Raw genomic sequence first — 23,358 nt, forward strand, 5'->3', positions numbered from 1 at the left:
GTCTTTTAAAAAAAATACTTATGTGTGCGTAACAATGAGTTTTCTTAATTATCATTCAAATGTGCGTGCTTACAAAAGTAAACATGTATGCTTACTTGATTCACCGACACTAACTAACACGTTAAAATAGTATCTTTTAACATTCGAACGAACTGTACTGAATTTAAAAAAAAAAAAATGAATTTATTAAGTAATCGCTAAAACAGCTGATGACAGATCATGAGCCCTCTTGATGCCCAGATTTCCGCAATCGTTTTTCAAAATTACCGACTTGTAATAAAAACACTTTTTGTTGATAAAATAGAAATTAGGGCAAATTAAACCATTTTGTTTATTATTTAAATGAACTCTCAAATTATTCAAATTATCAAAGAGGAGTATTATTAAAGAGGAGTTTTTAAATTTGTCACCATTGACGTATATAAAACTATGACATACTATGATACACTATCAAACTATGACAATTTAAAAGAGTATACATTTTTATGGATCGTATTATCAGCGCTATGATTTTTTGAAATTACTCCGCGTGTGACGTTACAAGTTCTCTACGGTGAGTTCTGTTGATAAGTGAATTGGCTTCCCGTAAACCAGAAATTTATCACAACGATTTCGTTGGTTGATTCACAATAACTCGTGACGTAGTTCAAAGTAGTAAGTTTTTATTAAAATCCTTTTTGTTATTGTTTTCGTATGTTTTCGAGAAATTTTGCCTTACAATTAAATGATCTAATGTTCACCGCGTGTAAGAAAACTTTTTTGCATCCAATTTCCCGTAACACTGAAAGTTAGATAAAACTTTACCTATATTATTTATTTATTTTGACGGCTTACGCCTTTGACAAAGTATAAAATAATATTGAAAAACAATTATAATGAAACAAAACTCCTATACATAAATTTAGGAAATACAAATACATAAAATAAATAAATAAGAAAGGAAAATTAAATAAGAATTTATAACATAGGTATGCAGCAAATTAACAATAAATAAAGAGTTTAAATATAAAAATTATTGAAGTAACAGAGGCGATGTATCATAGTATAAACAGTAAATCTAGTATAACACGTACATTTTTATGATTTAGAAAAGAAGTGATTAAAAAGTAACGATTTTAATTTGTATAAAGATAAATGAAATAAATCTATGTTTCCATGTTTGTTCGCTAACATGTTGAGCCGTAAAATAGGTGAGTATTTAGCATAGTTTGAACTATGCAAATCAACAGCAAAAAAGTATTTTGTCTCGTCCCACGCTGTCTCACATAAAAATTCACACAAGTTTTGGACTGTCAAGAACATTATTTAATAACTTAAAAAGCAGCACTAAATCGGAAAATTCCCTCTTTATAGTTTAGCTAGTCAATTAGAATGTTTAATTTAAAATTCATGAATCTGAAATTATTATTAGTAAGGTTGTTTAAACTACAATATTTCATTGTTTCTGGACTGTCAGCTGAAGCGTAGGATGAAATACGTTGTATTTGGTTTACAAATTCAGTGCCCTATTCACCACTGGGTGTGGAAAAGGTAATGGTGATGATGAATATGTTTTAAAAAAAAAAAATATTTAAAAAAAGTGTACAATGTGAATTTTGTTTTGTTATTTAAGAATGACGTATAATTAACTAGACAAGTTATTACGTAGTTGATAGCATGTCAATTCGTGGGTAATTGTCTCTCTTGCATTCATTCTCTAACGGACTTTCGTCGAAATCAGACGTGACGCCTCGCAGAAAAATAATAATCATAAAATGGTTTTTCTCATTACAATTTTTTATCAAAATTTCTCAGTAACATTTTTTTTCAAATTAATTTTAAATATTTCGATCTTTTCTATTTCTTCTGGTAACTCATTGTACAGCTTCAATCCCCTGTACAATGAGTTTTGAAATTCTGTTTTTCTCCTCATTGGTAATATTATCTTTTTTTATCGCTTGTTTCATATGTATGGCATTGGTTAAATTTTATTATTGTTTTTATTTTATTCATCCCCTTAATTATTGTATGTATAAAAATTGCTACTTTAATTTGCTGCAAATTAATTTGAGCAAGCCAGTTTCTTTGTGCATTATTTCTACATTAGAATAGATATTTCTTATGAGTATAATCGTCTTCGCCTTATTTTGAAGAATTTGTATATTTTTAATTTATCCTTCATTACATAAAACAAGAATAGAAGAACAGTAATTTATGTGTAGACATATTATTGTTTTATATATAAGAACACTACTCTTTCCATCTATTACATTTCGCAATCTTCAGATAAATGAACATTTTTTTAATTTTTTTTTGTTACATATTGAGAATGTGTTTTGATATGGGTGACTCAATAGAGTGTCTAATGTCTATCTAATAACGTAGCAGTGGCGAATGGTGATTTTATTTACAGGTAAGCTATAAAAAAATCTTATATTTGTACCTACATAGAAGGTACATAATATAATGTGAGTAATATATACTATAAATTGATATTTTTCTGTGGTTCTGTGTGATACAACAACTCTCATCCATGAAATCAACTCAAACTATGTAACTTCGTGATATATTATATTATATAGATATATTATCCATTATCTTAATACATAACTCATTAAAAAATAAATAAAAAATACCACTATGAATTCAGTCGATATTAGGTATTCAATTAAAATATCAACTGGCCGAATTGTTCTAAAAATTAAAAGTGCTAAAAAAGGCCGCGTCGAGCGCTATATGTCCTGCAATATGATGCATGAAAGTAATTATGGTCTTATGTCAAAAGTACCATCTCAAAGAAAAATAGCCCTTAAGAAACAATGTTTTAAATACTGTTTTCCAAATCAGAATCTTCAAATAATTTTGTAATCTGCAAGTTTAATCTAGGAGAAAAAACCCTTACTGGGATTAAGACATTCAAAATACAGTTTACTTATTTGTATGAAAAAATAAGCTGGAATCGGCTAGTTTCTTGGCTCACCGCAGGCGCTCGGGCACCCGTTGAGCGCGCTTTATCAATATTTATATTCATATTAGGATAAAAATACAAACGGTGGAAATGATTTAAAATAAATGGTAATTATTTATTTGTTTTTCTGTAAATAAAGTTACAATAAAACATTATTATGGTTAGTCAAGTATAATGGTAAGCTGCGCATAATCACTTCTATACACGGTTCGCCCCTGTAAGATAGTAGCGTGTTATTACTCTAAGGACCCATTTAACTTAAGCCTTTGACGAAATGCATGGTGCAGTAAAGGTGTTTTTGTACTTACTTTCTTAAGTCATAACTCTCCCATTGTTCTTTTAGAATTTGTCTTCATTATCTGCTTTGAAATTAATATGTTTTTTGTGTGTTTACAGATATGGGATCATCATTTCTACTAAAGCCATACTCGACAAGAATACAAATAAATGTAAAGGTAAACATATTTATTAACGCGAGAGCGAAGGAATGTTGAAATAACTCAGAAAATTAATTATTTTTTAACACACCGCCCCGCCATCACATCTCTGTGTACCTACTAATACCCATAACACCAATAGGGTTTTATTACAAGTGACGAATATTGGTAATTAAATAGTACGCTCTTCATTAATTAATTTAACCCTCTGCCCTTCAAACTATTTTTGGTATGACATATTAGCAACTCCAGATCACTTATGCAAAGTCAAACAAAAATGTTAGTGTATTTATAATATTAATTATTTTAAATTTAATATTAAAATATTACAACCGAGACGAAGAACATTTAAGAGAAGGTAATATAGAAGTCTAGGCATCTACAAGGCTTATGACCTGTCATTGGCTGGTTTAAGTGGCCACTTTACACACTGTGTAACATTCACCATTCTGCCCATATTTGAACATCTATATTCCTTCAACTCTTTCATCTGTTGATGTTTGTGAAGTTTAAGAGCTGAGATTAATCTAATTGAATTATTTCACCTACATACTAGGCAACGCCTAAAAAAATTATTTTGATGACAGGTCATAAGCCCTGTAGATGCCTAGACTTCTATATTACCTTCTCTTCAATTTTCTTCATCTCTGTTGTAATATGTTAATGTTAACAGCTCCCCAAGGAGTTGAATCCAGACCTTGTCTACAAAAATTTGGACAAACACGTTTTTATTATTATTACTGTTTAAAGCATTAACTTTGTGGTCAAAATTTTTACTAAATGTTATTTAATACTTGCATATAATCACTTACCGATGTTAGTTTAATCGGTGTCCTGACGAAGAGATGGGTACGTTTCGAAACCGGTAAACCTAGAAAAGTCGGTAAGTGGTTATATACAATTATTTAATAACATTTAGAAAGATGTTTTTTTTTTCCCGACAATTAAATATTTCAATTACCATACTATAGCGACGTATTGTCGCAAACGAAGTGCAAAAGGTTGAAGTGTTTTTTTTTTAATAATATTCGTCTTACAAAAATTCCATATTTTTTTTAAATTACCACTCGCCGTTTTTCGCAAACACATGATTAAATTTACCTTACTTACATTGGTTACTGTGACGTCATACGCATGTCGTCACCGTTTCTGGCGTTTTAGCAAGAACAAAATTTTTGGAATTAACCTTTTCTATTCCATTTACATATCGTCATTTTAGTTAAATTTTATCTAACAGACCATTTTAAATGAAATTGGGTAAGTGTACATGAGTTCTGAGAAAGCCTTTATTAATAAAATTAAAATAAAAAATATTTTTTTTAAATTGTTTAATTTGTTTTTTAACGGATTTTGTCTCAAGTTGTGGTCATTATTTATGCTTATTTCGTTAAAAAAAACTTCAGAGTCCTGTATCTGCAGATTTGTGTTTTGGCCTGTTGGAGAAAAACGAACTGTAGCGGAGATATATTGAACGTATGTCCAATGTCTGCTTTAATTAATGAGGAGCAGTTAGGTGCACATTTAAAATATTTCTGGGTTATTTTGCTACACTTCCTGAGTATCTAGAGGCTGAACTAGCCTGAATGGGTACTAAAAATCGAGGATAGATTTTCAGGTTGTCGTGTTTATGGCAACCATTTTGTTTTTAAGAATAACATCTGACAAAAACACGAAAACCTGAAAAAATTCTACTCATTCGATATTTCTTATCTATTATCACGAATTCAACTATACTCAGAGAGTGAAAGATCTAAAAATGATTTAAAAATAGGATATTTTCCAACTTTTAAAAACTTGTTCAATGAGGAATTTCAGCCCTTCAGGATTCAAAAAATGTTTTCTTACGCGCAGTAAAAATTAGAGATTAGAGCATTCAGTGGTAAAATAAATTTCTTGTAAATATACGTAAAAACGAACTACTTTGAAAGACGCCATTAGTTCATATGAATCAAGGAATAATAAGAGAGTTGTGAAAGATTTCCATTTTCTTGCCGTCAGCGGACCAAGCGGAAGAGAACTTGAGACGTCACACGCGGAGTAATTTCAAAAATACAAAACTTTAAAAAATCATAGCGCTGATAATATTTTTTTTTTAATTTTGGCTTAGTTGTATTAACAAATAAAAAAACACACCGAACTTCCTCATTGATTCTGGAAATACTTTCACCCGTAAAAACTCTCTCTGAAAAAACTGTCTTATAACTTACTATGTTAAAAGTTACCGTGGTACGTAAGTCGTTTACTTAATTAGAATTAAATTAAATCTTATAAGTTATGTTTACGTAACTTGTGATTTAATTATTTTTTATTTAAGTGTAAAAATGAACTGCACAAGAAATCTAGATCTTTCACTAATTTGAGTTTAGTTTGAATACAGTATTTTTTTAACCATACCTTCTAACTATGAAATAACTAATTAAATAAACGTAGGCTTTAAAGCTTAACGAGAGCTAAATTAGATTATTAAGTAGTAGGTACCTTTTTTTTTATATTCAATGTAAAACCAAAAATAATAGAAAAGGTTTTGATATATGTACCTGCATAAAAAAAATTACAATAATTAATATTGGTTCTAAAAAAGATAGCACCTTCAAAACAGCTGTTCAAACTATCACACCGAAAACTTCAAAATAAAGACTTTGTTTCAAAAGTGGAATACACAAATAATAATCTTTGGCTTTGCTTCAAATATCGTCGCTTTGCTAACAACACCGCATAAGTCATTTTTGTTACAGGACGACGAAAAAACTGATTATTTTATTGATATGAGGAATTGGACTTATAATTAATTCTATGCCTTAGGGTTTTTAATTGGTGACAGTTTATGGATACACATTTTATTTTAATACATTTGACGACGTAATAGGGAAATATCACATTTATTAAAAAAAAAAAAATAATTAAAAAGGACTTCTGAAATACTGTCGAGTAAAAATATTTTATTGTAGGTACTAACCAGCCAATGGCAGTTCATAAGCCCTGTGCATGCCTGGACTTCAATATTCCCTTCTGTAAAATATTCTTCATGTCTGTTGTAATATCGTAGCGTTGGGGAAAAAAGGTTATATCTAAAAAAAAATATGTTTTTTTACCAATGGGGTGTTATCTGCATCAAAATTTAAAAAAAAAACAAAATTATTCCTTAATTATCAATAACTTTATTAAGACAATTTTGATAAAAAATATTGGATAAAATAATGTCATCATTTCAAACTTTTTATGTCTCAAAAAAATTGTGAATCCACAGAGAACATTGTTTCCTTAACGCGAAGATATGTTAACATTATTTAATAGTTATTATAAACAAACAAAATTGGCACCTAACGAAAAACATTGGTACAATAACGGTAATTGTTTTTTTATTGATATAGCTTTGTGTGTATTTCCATGTAGTGTAACTCGGGAGTTTGTTCTGTTGTCGGCAGGTTACGGGTTCGTGGATTTCGACACCGTCGCATCAGCCGAAGCCGCCGTGAAAGGCCTACAGAGCCAAGCGATCCAGGCGCAGATGGCTAAAGTGGGTATCTGGTTGCAGCGTAAACCCAACAGTGTACGTTGTGCATGCAAGTAATATTTACTAAACACACACCACACACGCACACGCATCACATCACATCCACACACTTTCTGCTTCCTAACGATTAATTCTTAAACTAGATCAATTATTTTCCAAATAATAAAGTCAACTTTTTTTATTCGATCAATTTCTGAAATTTGTAAAGTAAAAAATAAAGTAATCATTACCAATGAACAATTACAACCTATTAAATTAAAATTTTGAAAGCAAAGGCACTTTGAAACATAATTTTAATGATTTTTTTCACTACTTTTATCATAATGGATAACATAATGGATAACATTGGAGTACATTATATAAAACTCATGTTTGAATTAAACTGTTAGGAATAGTTTAAAATGTGACATGTTTTGATAAAAACTATTGATGATAAGGTTTACAATAATTATTCTATGAGAACGAACATTTGTGTGATACATCATTTATCGAATGATATTACTTGTTTATTTTTCACAGCCATTTTGTAATTGATCGAGTTTTGTTGTGTTGTGATTCCGTGTTATTAGTAACTCTTGGAAAAGTATTTGAGACAAAGAAAAACCTCGGCGAATACGCCTAAGAGAACACTATATATATATTTGCGATGTTTTGGTCAAGTTAAGTGAATGTATGAGAAAAATACCATGAAATATGGTACAATGTATAAGATAGCCAGGGATTACCCAGTTTAAACTAGCTTTTATCAATAAAAAAAGTCTACGTTATCAAAAAGAAGATGTGTCTATAAAATAACTTACTCAAATGATGGTGTGAGAAGTCAGTTGTGAAATTTAAATTAAGAGAAATTAATTGAATATTACAATGTTAACCAATGTAACGACACTAAATTATAAATAAAATGATGACTAAAATGCTTAAAAATAGGATTCTACATAAATATATTAAAGGAGTAAAATAATATTAGTACACGCCTAATTTAGATATTCCTTGTTGATTCTACGAGTACTTATTCATAAGTATAATTATAAATAAATTTATATCCACTGCGGACAAAATTGGTCTATAAAAATACATCAAATCTGTTTATCGCAAAGGTATTATAATTTTGTTAAATTTTACAAACTGTAGAATATTAATTGATATAGGTATATTATCGAAATACATATATCCACCATAACACAATATGTGCATTTGGTATGCGGGTATTAAAATAAATCAAATGAATGATTTTATTGCATAAATAAAATGCCTTGATTTAAGTTCTATTTTGACAGTATGGTGACTGATTAATTCCTAAAATAACTCTTACTTTACAAAATCTGCACCTACCGATCAAAATTTTAAAATATTTTACAGTGGCAAATGTTTGAGTAATTTTATTCAAGTGAGAATGTTATTTTTAATAATTATTAATAAAAATATTTCTATGTAATATATTACCACAAGGACCGTGGACCAGACTTCCCAAGGAACGAACTATTCAGAATTCTGAACATTTAACTGACGTTTGGTACAAGTTGGTAAACATCGCATGCATTTCCAAAATAATTGTATCCGGCATAATATTAATAATGCAGAAAATCACAAAGTTTCATCCTCTATCGAGGCGCAAATTTGCCACACACAAACTTACTACACATTTTCATTATTTCTTTTAAGTATTCTTACTAACCCGACCCTTAGTAACGCCGTTGGATCTTGGTAGTTGAAAATTCAAGAATAACATTAAGAGAACTAGCAAGTGCAGAGTTGGGATTACAGTGCTGTAAGATCTTTCCAAATTGGCTTTAATTTCAGTTGTAATCTTTATTTCACTTGTAAAGTTATCTAACGTACAGACGTCGCATGACAGAGATATCACAATATTTATCTTTTAATTACTTAGTAGGGTCTAAAATAATTATTTACTCCCTCAACTCAATATCCATTAGCAGAACCCAATAAAGTATTTAGCTTTCTGATAGACACAAAGGTTCTGCGAGGAATTCTACATTCAGACTTTGATGGTTTTCTCATTAGATTTATGAGATCCAAGAAAATACAATACACACATTAGACTTTCGAAAGTGTAATTATTTTTAATAAATACATATTATCAGACAGACATTTACAAAACAACAAACTCTTATTTTTTGCTACAGTGCAGCAAATAAATACATCCCTCTCTATTTGATGTCTCTATTTCTTTCGAACGTTTGCGAACTAGAATAACTACTTTTGTTTGTCGCTTTATCTGTGGACTTCTCGCTTTCTTTCTACCGTCTTTTTGTCTTCTTCTAAACTAGTGATCTGCTTTGTCTCTTACCAAATGACCTTCCTCTGTCAGTGAAACCTTTATTGTGGTGTTGTCTGTTGTACATTGTCTGTGACCCGAGAGCAACCGTTGAAAACGCAAAGCATGCTTGTAGATACATTACTAAATGAAGAAAGTATCGCCACATTGGAGGTGAAGTAAAACTAAGCGCTTGGCATACACAGAGATATGAAAATACAAGCTGTAATTTTTCATAAAGGAATATGAGCCTTCTATCGCCTTGCTTAACGATGATTACGCTTGTCAGTTGCTTTGTGGGAGGTGCTGTAAGCTTTTAAAAGTACTTTACAGAATTTAAATTGTTTTAAAAATATGATACCCTGTAATGCTATGCTTGGCACCAAGTTTCCCGGAGTTTGGAGAAGTTTCATCAGATTTTATTCTCATTAGGTAATACCATGCATTTAAGTATTTTTCTAGCCAAAAATAGGGTAGGTATCTCTATCTCTTTCATGATTAGAACGACTGTAGAACTGAACTAACATCTTGATAAATTAGTCAACTAAACCCACCTCAGCCTATAAAATCTGTATTGTCTTCCTTTATTAATAAACACAAGTTAGATGGACCCAGTGTGAATAATAGTTTGTAGTTAGAATTTAATGTATGACAATTCCTGATCACTCTTTTTGTTCATGTAAATATTTCAAATCCCCAAATAAAAGTAGGTAGGTATTTTCTACAAATATATTATATTATTTAAAATAATTTCACGAGATGAAACTAATAGAATAGAAATACAAGTTAATGTTAGCGAATTGATAATTATTAGCATAGAACTGTTATTAAAGGCTGATTAAAAATGGACTGTCAGGTACTAGATATACGTTTGCCTTTCTGCAAAATTGTCACCAAGCTCTAATTCTAATAACATGTTCTTTACGTGTGAAAGATTCTTAGAAATTTTATTGGATTTATTATGGATTCAAGTACTTCTTTTAAAAATACTAAATGATAGCAATGACGTATAATTAAATAGGCACGTTACAAACAAAGACATTTCAATTCATGGTCTGCGTTTTCTATCGGACCTTTGTCATAATCAGACGTGATGTTACCCAGAAAAATGGCATCGTCATATGTGATAAGAAAATGATTTGATTATAATGCAACTGTGGAAAACAGAACATATATATGTATATATATTTATATATAAATATGTCAATTCATTTGTAAATACAATCTAATTTATTGGATTCGTAGACACATGATACATCTCTCAATATTTGCATGTGTATCGTATTTGCTTTCTTCTATTTGTTGAATCGGAGATACACCTGTAAGGGAATAACGTGTCTTTTTATTATACGTCAGTGGTCGGAAGATTGAAAATCAATATCTTTTGATGGAAAATATAGCTGTATTTACTATTCTTGCTTCAATTTCATCTTTTATAAAAAAAAGTCAATTTGCTGAAAGTATGTAGCAAAATGTCTATATACATTATGTGTGAAAGTGACGGTCTTGCCTTCCACTTAACAACCCAGCTCTTTAAAGCCTAGGCTGGGAAGGGGATACCTAGAATAATACCAACCTAGTTCAGGATGAAGGCTTCAAACCACAATTCTGGAAAAAGCAGTTTTATTATTTCAAATGTGTTTTAAACCAATGAGGAAGTTCAGTGGTTTTTTAAACTTTTTTATTTCTTAATAGACAGTTAAACTAAGCCAAATTTAAAAAAAAAGAATTATGTATCGTATTATCAGCGCCATGATTTTTTAAAGTTTTGTATTTCTGAAATTACTCCGCATGTGGCGTCTCAAGTTCTCTTCCGCTTCTTCTCAGTCAGTTCTGCCGATTGGTCCTTTAACAGTCAAGCCGGAAATCTTCCACTACTCTCCTGTCATTGGTTGATTCACATGAACCAGTGACATCATTCAAAGTAGTTCGTTTTTATTTTTTTTAAATTCGATATTTTTTTGTACATTTTCAGGAAACTTTGCTGTACAATTTAATGCTCTAATTTTTACCGCATATAAGAAAACATGTTTTGTATCCAATTTCCCATAGGGCTGAAGTTCTTCATTGCGTAGGTCCTATACACATTCTGGCAAAAGCAACTTTAACTGCAAATGTCTATCGACTTAAATCCTTTTGCGGGAACGTGTGTAAGACCTGTGTAAATGGTTTAAAACACATCTGAAATAATGAGACTGCTTTTTCCAGAATTGTGATTTGAAGCCTTTGACCTGAACATGGTTGATATGTTACAGTACTGGCTCCTCACTTAGAAGCCCAGTTCTTAGAAGACTTAGTCTTGGAGGATGAGATCTGGAAAATAGGGATAAGTAAAAATAGACTTGGGATGCCAGAAGCTTATGAAGTGCTGACCCTGATATAATACATATTAAAATTATTATAAATAGTAAACAAACTTAAGGGTTATGAAAAAATATTAAAGGCAGAATAGTTAATAATACACAAAGTATCATCACTCGAACCAGTGAATCACAGATCATGAGCATTGTAAGGCCGAGACTTCTCTTTTCTGCAGATGATTTCTGTAGAACACTTGAGATTATTTATGTTTGACTTTTTCATATGTTTTCTGAAAGGCAAGATGTGCCAGCATCTTGAGGAAGGAAAATAATGTCAAAAGTGGTCAAATTTTAACTGAATCCATGCTCCGTACATACTTTTAGTAGACGGTTTGGTTGATTATAACTGAAGGGTACACAGCGAGAATGGTCTCATTAACAAACAACAAATTTTACAGGAGAGAAAAATAACTAATAATTACCATATTTGTGGGTTGCTGGGTTCGTGTATTTAATAAAATAGATTTTCTGAATATTTTTATAAACGATAAAATAAAAAAAGAAACTAAAATGCCTACTATATATTTAAGTCCTTTCATTAACTGACAAAAATGAACTCATTGCATTTTGATTATTTTTTATCAGCTGTAACCCCATATTAATTTCCTACAATTTATAAAGCACGAAGCCACATTTTGTTGGTTTTGAATATTTTATTTTGTTGAACTGTTTTGAGAGAGAAAAAATTACATTAATACTTGGAAAATCAAAAAAATGCAATGCGCCCGTTTTAGCCGCGTACCCTTCAATGAGGAACTTCAGCCCTACGGGAAATTGGATACAAAAAATGTTTTCTTACGCGGGGTAAAATTTAGAGCATTAAATTGTACAGCAAAGTTTCTTGAAAATGTACAGAAAAAATAATAAAAAATATTTTGATAAAAACGCACTACTTTAAATGACGTCACTGGTTCATGTGAATCAGCCTATGATCTGAGAGCTATGGAAGATTTCCGGTCTGCTTGTCGCTTCTGGACCAATAGGAAGAACTGAATGAGAATAAGCGGAAATGAACCTCTGATGTCATACGCGGAGTTTTTTCAGAAATACAAAACTTTGAAAAATCGTAGCGCCGATAATACGATATATAAAAATTAAAAAAAAACTTTTTTGACTTAGTTTAACAGTCTATTAACAAATAAAAAATTCAAAAAAAACCACTGAACTTCCTCATTATTGAAAAAACTACGAAATTATTGATTCTTTCATGTGAGACTGCTAATTCAGTAAATTTACTAAAGTAATTTAAGTACTTGGGCTTGGTGAACTTTTGCAAATGGATGATGTTAGGTGTGCATTCATGAGATGTTGTTTCCAATGGTGTGACCTTTTTGCTTCTGCTACTCTGCAGCAACAGGAACAAGACCCTACCAACTTGTACATGGCCAATCTTCCGCTGAACTTCAAGGAGAACGATGTGGATAGTCTGCTGGCCAGGTACGGCCCGGTGGTGAGCACCCGGATACTCCGGGACGCCTTCGGCCTCAGCAAAGGAGTCGGCTTCGCGAGGATGGACTCCAAGGAAAAATGCGAACAAATTATACAAGTAAGACACTTTTTTTATTCGAGGCGTGTTTAAACAATAATTTAATAACATGTAATGAATGTTTTTTTAGAACCCAGACTGCAAGTATGATTTATTATTTTAGTTAATAATAGTTGGCAGAAGTTACTCTCTGTGTATATTTTATTGCGATTAATCGGTGAATTATTGACGCATTTCAACCCTTTTGTGCCCAAGGTATCAAAAACTATTTGAGTTTCTTTAGGAGTTGAATACACAAAATTTATTTTGAATTATTTTTACTATTATTTTATTCCGACTTCATAACAATGGGACATATGGATCCCTTCAGGCAGTAAGCACATATTGAAAAATAAACATTAAGCAATATTACAATATTCATTTGTACAATTATTCTTATCATTGCAGTATAAATACACTTTACAATGTGAGCACGAAGAGTACGGCCTCGACTCTATTTTATTCAAACTTCACATTTTACTTCGGCCTCTTTCTTCCCAAATATAGGCCAATGAACTTCTTTACTTCCTAGGCGAACATCATTAAGAACGGACACATTATTTGTCTTTCTTCTCTTAAGAGAAGGATTCTCCTACTAATAGGATCACTGTTTAGATCTGACTTCGTGGAGGTAATGACTTGCGCTTTTGAGCCTGAATTTTGTAGGACATCATTCTTTTGGCGATGGCTCAACATGTTTCTAACACATATAAATTCAAATATAAAATTTACCGATAAATATTATAGTAAATGTATCATAAACTGAAAGAAGAACTATTAATGATCTCATTGTACTGTATAAAATTGTAAACTCTCTTTTTGACGCACCAAAAATACTTGAATTGATTAATTTTAGAGTACCTGCTGTCAACACTAGGAGTACTTTATTGTTTCATTGCTCCAGTACTTCTTCCAACCAACAAAACAATTCATTGATACCGAGACTGCATAGGTTAGGTAACACTTATGGAACGGCTGCAGACATTCTGTCCAATTCTTTACCATCTTATAAGTCCACAATATCAAGTTTATTTGTAGCTGCTCGTCAAACTATTATTGACAATTCAATTTCATGAATTTAAAAAAAATACTTGTTTATTTTTATTACCTTATACTTGTTTTTTATTTTTTACTATTATATCAAATTGCACTGTAGTATTGGCAAATACGCATTTCATAGATACATATTTTTATTTCTTATTTTTTCGTGATAATATATGCTTGCTTGTTTATTAATTTAACTTAAAAATTGTCTTTCTTGCTTACCGTAACACTTTATTTATTGTTTGCTTTACAGGATTTATTTCATAATCTTATATCTTTTCATTTTTTGTTTATATGCTTATAGTTTTTTCTTGCATACCTTTATTATTATTGTTTTTTTTTTTTTTACTTTGTAAAACTTTTTATCATATCCTTTTTAACTAATTTCACAAATTTTTTCTGTTTATTATTTAGTATGTTAGCATGTATTTCATTTTTATTTTTTGTAAATGCCTTTTGGGCGTTAATGAACAAAATAAATAAATAAACACAGTAAACAACAAATAAAGGTAACTTTAAAGCACTTACCTACTATAAAACCTGCAAAACACCAAATGTTTTGAAATTTCACCAGTATTGTTATAAATGCCGCTATTTTTAAAATATGAACATTAAAGGGCTAATAATTTTGATAAGACATTATTACAAGTACTATTTAGGTACAGCCTAATAACTTAACGTCACTTACAAGTCTCCTCAGGCAGGAAAGGGTTCATTTGATTGATGGTTTTGGTTTGTTTTTTGTTTTGTGTAGAGTAAAAGAGACTGCCGTTGCTTTTGCTGAACTCAAATACATTGTGTCAAAAATGTATTGGATACTGCTATAGTATTTTTGTTTCTCCAATTTATCACCATATTTAACTCATTTCAGACCGATGGTTTTAACACACCTCATTTATATTAGTCTTCCGCACAACAACAGGTGAAGAATGGTGGCAAATTGAAATGGAGAATTGCAGCACAGAACACAAAAGCTTAAGGAAATCACACTTAATTATTGTAATCTCACCAAATCGAACCTAAACTCTCCGTTCATGAGGCAATCATCATCATTGCATGTCAGCTTAGTTTTAGGCTTAGGAGTCCAACCTTTGACCTCAGCATGGTGTGGCCACTCGATTTCCTTCTATAGAATTTTTACCTAAGAGTAGTCATCGAGTCGAATGAACTCAATCAGAGATCTGGTTCTACCTCATGTACAGAACTATATTCTTTATCCGCCTGGACACAGAGGCAAACATAGGCACCGTGACGAATAAATCCACACAGGTACTTTGTCACATTTTTTTTGAGTTGGAAAATGCGTTTTATTCGAGGATTCGTGTGGTGCATAGGGCAGGTAGGATGGTGAATTTTAATGGTCTCATGCTTTGCTCGGCTCATCTGGTCGGTGGATGGAAAAGTTCAGGTGGGTGCTTCGCCCCCCGGAATTTCTTCATCATAGCACATACATATTTTAATGTTTAATGTGATGTCTTACTTCAGTGTTATTATCGAATGGTTGTCCAATTAATCTTTGTTTGTGCTTCTAGATCTTTAATGGCAATATACTTCCCGGTGCAAAGGAACCACTCTTAGTCAAGTTTGCTGATGGAGGCAATAAGAAGAAATCCCAATACAAAACTCCGGATAGGGTTTGGCGTGAACCAACGGATCCCACGCACCAACTGATATGTGTAATATACCCAAATTGCTCTATTTAAAAAAAACATATATTGCTACATAATATATATTAGATGATAAACGCAAGTATTGCCTGTTGTCTTCCAAATGAAGAGAACGAGAAGACACGACAAAAAAAATACAATAAATTTGTCAATAATGTATTCTTCTTCATTATTTTAGAACAAATTAGTCGATAATTCATAGCATCTGCACCGTACACTGCACTAATATGGCGAGGAGCTTTGGCGGCTTTATTCCCTCGATTGAATGGGAACAGAAGCAGTATTGAAAATGATCATTTTTGCTTACTTGACATTCCATTTTGCAATCTTGTAATAAAATAAAATAATATACAAACAAACACAATGTCTTGGAGAGCAGAAAATTTTATTTTGAATGATGTATAACCTTAACAATTTTGTTTTACTATTGGTACTCATTTTTAAATTTGGAAAAAATCAACAAAGCTTATGTTAAATTCTAATACTACGTGAATTTTTTTTCAATATAAAAATTGATTTAAGAGTCCTCACTAGGGTAACCATTCAAAGGACTGTACAGCGTTAATTTTTTTCTTTGTTCAAATGCCATTCAATTCACAATAGATCTTCACAGGTCAAGAATAATAAAGAAAATACGTAGTAGAGCCTGCCATCCAATTAAATGACTTATTGTTTTCTCTTATTTTAATAAAATAAAGTGATGATTCAAACAATATGAAATTAAAATTAAAGAAATGGCAACAGAGGAGGGAGATAGTGGGTTGGGAAAATAAGGAAAGTGACGAGGAGTGATAGAAAATGAATGAAGGAAAACTTATATTTCCATAATTCTAACTTTACAATTTACCTGCTTAACATACTTGAACTAGCACCACCATTCTCAGTGTCATATCATTTATATCATATCATCATTTTTATGACAATCAAGTTTAAAAAAAAATAAATATAGAATTTCTAAAAACAAACTTTATTATACACGGTTTTTCAGGGCCAGACTGCGAAACTTCAGAGGAACATTCCTCGCGGTAAACTTTTTAAAAAATCCTTACGAATTTTTTCCAATAAGTAATTTTTTCAAAATTTTTTTTTTTTTATAATCTCAAAATGTAGTAAATCCTTCATTTCTCGGACAAGCCGTCCTTCCACAAGCCCCTACTCTTCTCCTACCCAGCCGCCTCCCTTGTCCGCGTCTGGTGCGTAATCGCTTCGTTTTCAAAATGTTGTTTCAATCTCATTTTTTTTTGTAGGGGAAGGGTAGGGGTTTGCGAAAGGGATGCTTGTTCGATAAATTAAAGATTTACTCCATTTTGAGATCATGAAAAAAAACTTTTTTTTTTTTTAAATGACATTTTGGAAAAAAATTATTAGGATTTTTTAAAAAGTTTACCGTGAGGAATGTTCCTCTGAAGTTTCGCGGTCTGACCCTAAAAAACTGTGTATATGACACATCAAGATTGCTTTAAATGAAAAAAATGAAAAAAAATATATTAAAAATACATGGTTATAGAGTAACGTGTTAGAATTTAGGCTTTCCTGGAAATTCTCCATTTTTTAGTTATGACTGTTTTATCAGGTGTACAAAATTTTTATTTTGCCTTAAGTTTAATAAATAAAAAAATGTGTGTCAGGATAGAAGCGTGTGGCATTCCATCCTCTCTGACGATGGTAGTAGTAAATGAAGTATTCATTTCCACCATCAGCACTCGACGATATCTACATACATGTGCGCTATATTTCAGGGGGTCGGAGGCGGCGCGGCGATGTACGGCTGCGCGCCGTCGGCGGAGCTGGGCGGGGTGTACCGCGGGGGGGGCATGTACGTGGGAGGGTACCCAATGGGCGCCGCCCACTGGCTGCCCGGGCCCTACGTGCCTCTGCAGCACCCACATCTGCAGGGACATCCCATGGACCCCGTGAGTGATTTCACTGACTAATAATTGTTTATTCGATCCACCATTTCCAACTTTTTGTGTAGAGAAAAAGATGCAAAGTAAAGGAATAAAAAATACCATTTGGTACAAAACTAATTCATGTAGGAAGACTCCACGTAATAGCCATGGCTTGGAGGGCGAGAACTATTCCCGGGGACCCTCACAATAGATCTTCAAAGGTAACAGTGACATCAGGAGCTTATAATATAGCACTAAACCCTACCTTTAAAAATAAAAATAAGTTCAATGTTATTTTCATACTTTTGTTATTTGTTAATAGACCATCAAACTAATGCAATAAAATATATATATTTTTGTATATTGTTAATATCATGGATTTGATTTTTTTAAATATTGTAATTTTAAAATTACTCCGTTTATGAGGTCACAAGTTTTCGTCGGTGGGTTCTGCTGACATTTAAAAGTAGAGCCCTGTAGTGTAAAAATACACTAAATGTTGAAAAAAATGTCTACTTTAAACCGGTAATCTATCACATGTTGTTCATTTTTATTAATTTTTTCATACATTTTCGAGACTCTCCAACGTATAATTAAATGCTACAATTTTTACACTTGTAAGAAAAAAAAATCTTATTTTCTGTGGTTGCCTCTGTGGTGTAGTGGTTAAGACACTTGCCTTAAGCACCGAAGGATCTGGGTTCGAATCCCTGGCGAAAACACAAAAAATAAATTAGATTTTTCTCAAGCCAAGGTGTTCTGTGTTGTAATTCACCACTGTAATTGGGCCTCCTGGCTGTTGTGGTGCAAAAAAAAACGTAATGTAATAAAAATAGTTCCTGGACTGGTACCTGAAGCGTAAGACTGATCATCTTGCCTTCACGTAACAAAAAAATATGATCAAGATACGCTGCGATCGGTGTACCAATGCAGTGCCTTAAAGGGATTGATGATGAATTTCCTGTAGCACTGAACTTCCTCATTGTTGCAGTTGTACAGTCAACTATATGCCAAAATTTGCCTTGTCACTCTCGCAGGTACATTGAAATGTAATCTTGAAATCTAATTATAGGCAAAATTCATATTTATGGCGAACTTTTAATAATTTCAATGTAATAACGAAATCGTTAAGCATAGATTTATTTACAAATAATCATAATAACATGCAGCATTTGCTTTCGAAATAATTCTTAGTGTTTCTTCATTTCGATTGGATCTACATTAGATTACTGTCCATTTTATGTTTGAGAATATTTTTTAACTTACTGTGATGCTACTTGTGAAAACCAGTAAATTGGCTAATTTGTCATTTGTTTTGTTTTATACATAATATAAATACAGCTGTTCGTTATCCGAACAAAGAATATAAAAAAAAATATTTAAAAATGTGATGGAGATATCGAGCCATAATCGGCAGAGCAACGTAAGCGACAAATAGTGAATTGTGCAGGAGAAGGTTTTTTTCAATTTTTTTATAATAATTTGGCAAATGGGATTTATAATGCTTGGTTACTGCCAATACTGAAATGGCAGCCAAATTGTTTAAATACCTTCCGCTTTTAAGATAGTGGCGGTAACGCTGTTTTGCCTATAACTCTGACAGTGGTGCGAGCTAGAGTAACCGCCTACATTGTCGTCAGTTACGTTATTTTGCTTAGATTAAAAATAATATGTCAACATATTTTTTTTTTTTTTTTAAGAATGATGAGGAATAGGAAACTATAATTGGCCTATAATTTTGGTTTATTTGTAAATGTTGTATTTTTTTTTGTTTTAATTTAATAATTAAAAATAAATATCCTTAAATGTGGCAGGTGAATTTTATAGAGCTATGATGTTTATAACACTTGTGCAGGGGGCAACAAGGAACACTTTTCCTTAAAAAAACGCTACTACTACCATTACGCCATTTCCCATAGGGGTAGGCAGAGAGAATGGACCGCCACACACGTCTATCCTGGCATACATTCCTAGCTTCTTCCACATTCATACATCTTGTCATACATGCCCTTCGGTTCTGTCTGCTTTTGACATGACCAGACTTAGGATTTTGGTTTATCTGATCATGCCACGTCTTCCTCGGTCGTCCTCGTCTCACGTTGCCATTCATTTTCGCCATATATATTTGTTTTACCATTCTTTCGTCGTCCATTCGTTATACGTGACCAAACCATCTCAGAGACCCTTTCTTAATCTTATCAATTATACTTGTCTCACATTTACACTCTCGCCTGATTTCATCATTCGTAACCCTGTCATACATTGATTTCCCACACATTCGTCTAAGAGATCGCATTTCAACCGCGTTCACTCGGCTTTCATCCTTCCTCTGCCAGTTCCATGTTTCACTTCCATGCATAAGTGTTGGGACTAAAACTCCGTTTGCTTATCTGGATGCTTATAAAATAAATAAAAATTATTCTCGACCGTAGGTTTTGGCCGATTTCTGGAAACCGCGGCCGAAACTCGTTTTATTGAAATAAACTAGCCACTAGCACTATTATATATATTAATGTATATTTGCTCCCCACTTGCAGGAGCAGTACGTAGTGCCGGTAGGACGGAGCGGAGAGAGGGGTGTGGGCGGCGTGGGGGTGGGTCTAGTGATGCCAGAACAACAATACCCCCCGCAGCTGATGCAACACGCCCTACAACTGGCTCCTCCTCAGGTAACCACCTTTTAACCTTTTCAGTGTGAGACATATTTTCCGGGGGGACGCCTGCAGGCCGGTCATTTTTATGTATGAAAATATTGAGAGAAAAAAAACAATAATAATTTAATTATTTACAAAAGTATATAAACTTGGACTGGCACCAAAAGAGTTAAGACTGATCACCTGACCTTTATGTTACAAAAATGATCGGGATGTGCTGCAATTGCAGAACCAATGCAGTGCCCTATGGACCATATGGACATGATTATGATGATATTAACCATTATTATTTTAATTTATTATATAAATAAAACACGAGTGATACTTTAATCCACAAATTTGGAATATCCAGTGACAAGGATGAGACCCCAAAAATAAAATAAAATACTTACACTCATTAAAATACCATTATATCAATTCATTAGTTAACCCATAGGATGAGACACCAAAAATAAAATAAAATACTTAAACTCATTAAAATAGCATTATATCAATTCATTAGTTAACCCATAGAAAATTTGTTGATAATGGCCCTTAACCGTTTTAGTGCTAAGCAATTTTGGCAAAAATAAATGAAAATTGCTATACACATATTGATTAATTTAGAGGAAAAAATAATAGTGTCAAATAAAACACTCTAACTTAGACAAATATCAATCAATTTTATTAATTATTTTTGCATTATAAAGATAAAATGTTTATTGTTTATTAATGTTTATTAAACATAAAGTGCGAGGTTAGCGTACGTGCACTCCCGCGGAGCACCGAAAACACACTGAAACTCGCAGCGCTTTTGCGCTGCGCCGCAATTTTCGATACAAACGATCGCAGCGCTTTTGCGCCGCGTAGCATTCTAACGGTTAAGATAAAAATAACTTTATTTAATTTACTTACATATAACTTTGAATTATGTATCCTTACCTCTGTTCTGTATAAATACATTTAACTTTTTAATAAAGATACCAGTCTCGAAGATGTCGCGAAAGCGATGAAACCGGTCACTGGATATTCCAAATTTGTGGAAAGTATCACTCGTGTTTTATTTATATAATAAATTACAATGAACTTCCATCAAGAATTTTCACTTACAAACTTAAATGTTTTAGATAACGCAAACACAACAACCCTGAAACATTATGATTTATTTATTTATTTTGTTCATTAACGCCCAACAGGCATTTACAAAAAATAAAATACATGCTAACATACTAAATAATACAGAATATACAGAAAAAATATGTGAAATTAGTTAGAAAGGATATAGTAAAAAGTTTTACAAAGTAAAAAAAAATATATATAATAACAAAGGTATGCAAGAAAAAACAGTGAGCAAATAAACAAAAAATGCAAAGATGCAAAAAACAAAAGCTTATGAAATAAATTAAAAAGTGTTACGGTAAGCAAGAAAGACAAATTTAAGTTAAATTAATAAACAAGTAAGCATATATTATCGCGAAAAAAGAAGAAATAAAAATATGTATATATGAAATGCGTATTTGCCAATACTACAATGCAATTTGATATAATAGTAAAAAATAAAAAACAAGTATAAGGTAATAAAAATAAACAAGTAAGTATTTTTTAAATTTATGGAATTGAATTGTCAATAATAGTTTGATGAGCAGCTACAAATAAACTTGATATTGTGGACTTATAAGATAATAAAGAATTGGACAGAATGTCTGCAGCCGTTCCATAAGTGTTACCTATAATAATATATAATAATAATTACAATGGAATTCTATCAAGAATTTTCAGTATTTCAGTATGAAAGAAAGATTACAGAAATAAGGTATAAATTTTTGTTTTACTTTATTTATTTATTTGACACATAAAAAATAAATTAACCTAATAAATACAAAAACCTCACCTAACCACTTTTTGTGGCTTGTTGGTGAAGTTTACCTATATGAATATTAATCCTACTTAAAAAATAAATATCTTTACATAAACAATTACAGTCGAAATAAGGGGCAGTAGTTACTGTAACCGCTCAATCAAAAAAAGAAAACAATAATAAAAACAAATGTATATAGAAAAAAAATTACCTAAATCAATTTTTTTTTGAAAAAGTGAGGTACAAAAGTGCTTGAAGAGAATATTTGGCATAAGGTGGTACAAAAACGAGCGTTTCGAGGGGGCTTCGGTGGATGTGGCTCGGTTACGTGCTGCGGATGTCTCGGGAGAGCCTTAACTCCAGCCGCCTCTTCACACCTATAGGCTCCCGCCATCCTGGAAGACCATTGATGATGATATTTCAGGTTTATTCGGCGGGACTAAGAAACGCGCGCGATAGTCTCCCGGAGGCGTCCGTGATGTCCACATCCTCGACTTAGGAGCGGATGCGGAAAAAGAATTTTTTTTTTAAAAGTTACCCAAAATTTACTTTGGTTACCAGCTAAAGACTGTTGTGGGTTAGTTTTTTGCACTACAGTAACGACTACTACCATCACGCCATTTCCTCGCAGGGGTAGGCAGAGAGAATGGACTGCCACACACGTCTATCGTGGCATACATTCCTAGCTTCTTCCACATTCATACATCTTGTCATACATGCCCTTCGGTTCTGTCTGCTTCTGACATGACCAGACTTAAGATTTTGGTTTATCTGATCATGCCACGTCTTCCTCGGTCGTCCTTGTCTCACGTTACCGTTCATTTTTGCCATATATACTTGTTTTACCATTCTTTCGTCATCCATTTGTTCTACGTGACCAAACCATCTCGGAGACTCTTTCTTAATCTTATCAATATCAACTTGACTCAGACTTACACTCGTAACCCTGTCATATATTGATTTCCCACACATTCGTCTAAGAGATCGCATTTCAACCGCGTTCACTCGGCTTTCATCCATTTAGTAATATATATAATGTAACAGATAATATATTGTTCTAGTATATATCCCACGCGGGGTACGGCTATGCTGGGCCGCAGGTGCTGATGCCTATGGATGCTGATCACTCCACCGCAGCCTCTCCTGATGATGCCTATCAACCCTACCCAACCAAGTAAGGGAGACTCACGGTGAGTTTGTCAATTAACG

The 23,358-nt window shown here is 32.2% G+C and overlaps 1 protein-coding gene across 1 annotated transcript in view; it reads left to right on the forward strand.

Moving 5' to 3' along the window:
* The window catches only part of shep (RNA binding motif single stranded interacting protein alan shepard), a 122,386-nt gene that overhangs the window by 94,421 nt on the left and 4,607 nt on the right, over positions 1-23,358 (forward strand). Inside the window, exons 5-11 of the mRNA XM_088232511.1 lie at positions 3,344-3,402; positions 6,810-6,934; positions 12,885-13,079; positions 15,635-15,778; positions 17,509-17,682; positions 20,196-20,327; positions 23,211-23,323. Coding sequence (XP_088088637.1) covers positions 3,344-3,402; positions 6,810-6,934; positions 12,885-13,079; positions 15,635-15,778; positions 17,509-17,682; positions 20,196-20,327; positions 23,211-23,323 — 942 coding nt within the window. The remainder of the gene's footprint in view (positions 1-3,343; positions 3,403-6,809; positions 6,935-12,884; positions 13,080-15,634; positions 15,779-17,508; positions 17,683-20,195; positions 20,328-23,210; positions 23,324-23,358) is intronic.

The sequence above is a fragment of the Micrasema longulum genome, unplaced genomic scaffold, assembly GCF_059751315.1.
Source record: "Micrasema longulum isolate JH-2025_06_02 unplaced genomic scaffold, ASM5975131v1 h1tg000993l, whole genome shotgun sequence".
Lineage (NCBI taxonomy): Eukaryota > Metazoa > Arthropoda > Insecta > Trichoptera > Brachycentridae > Micrasema > Micrasema longulum.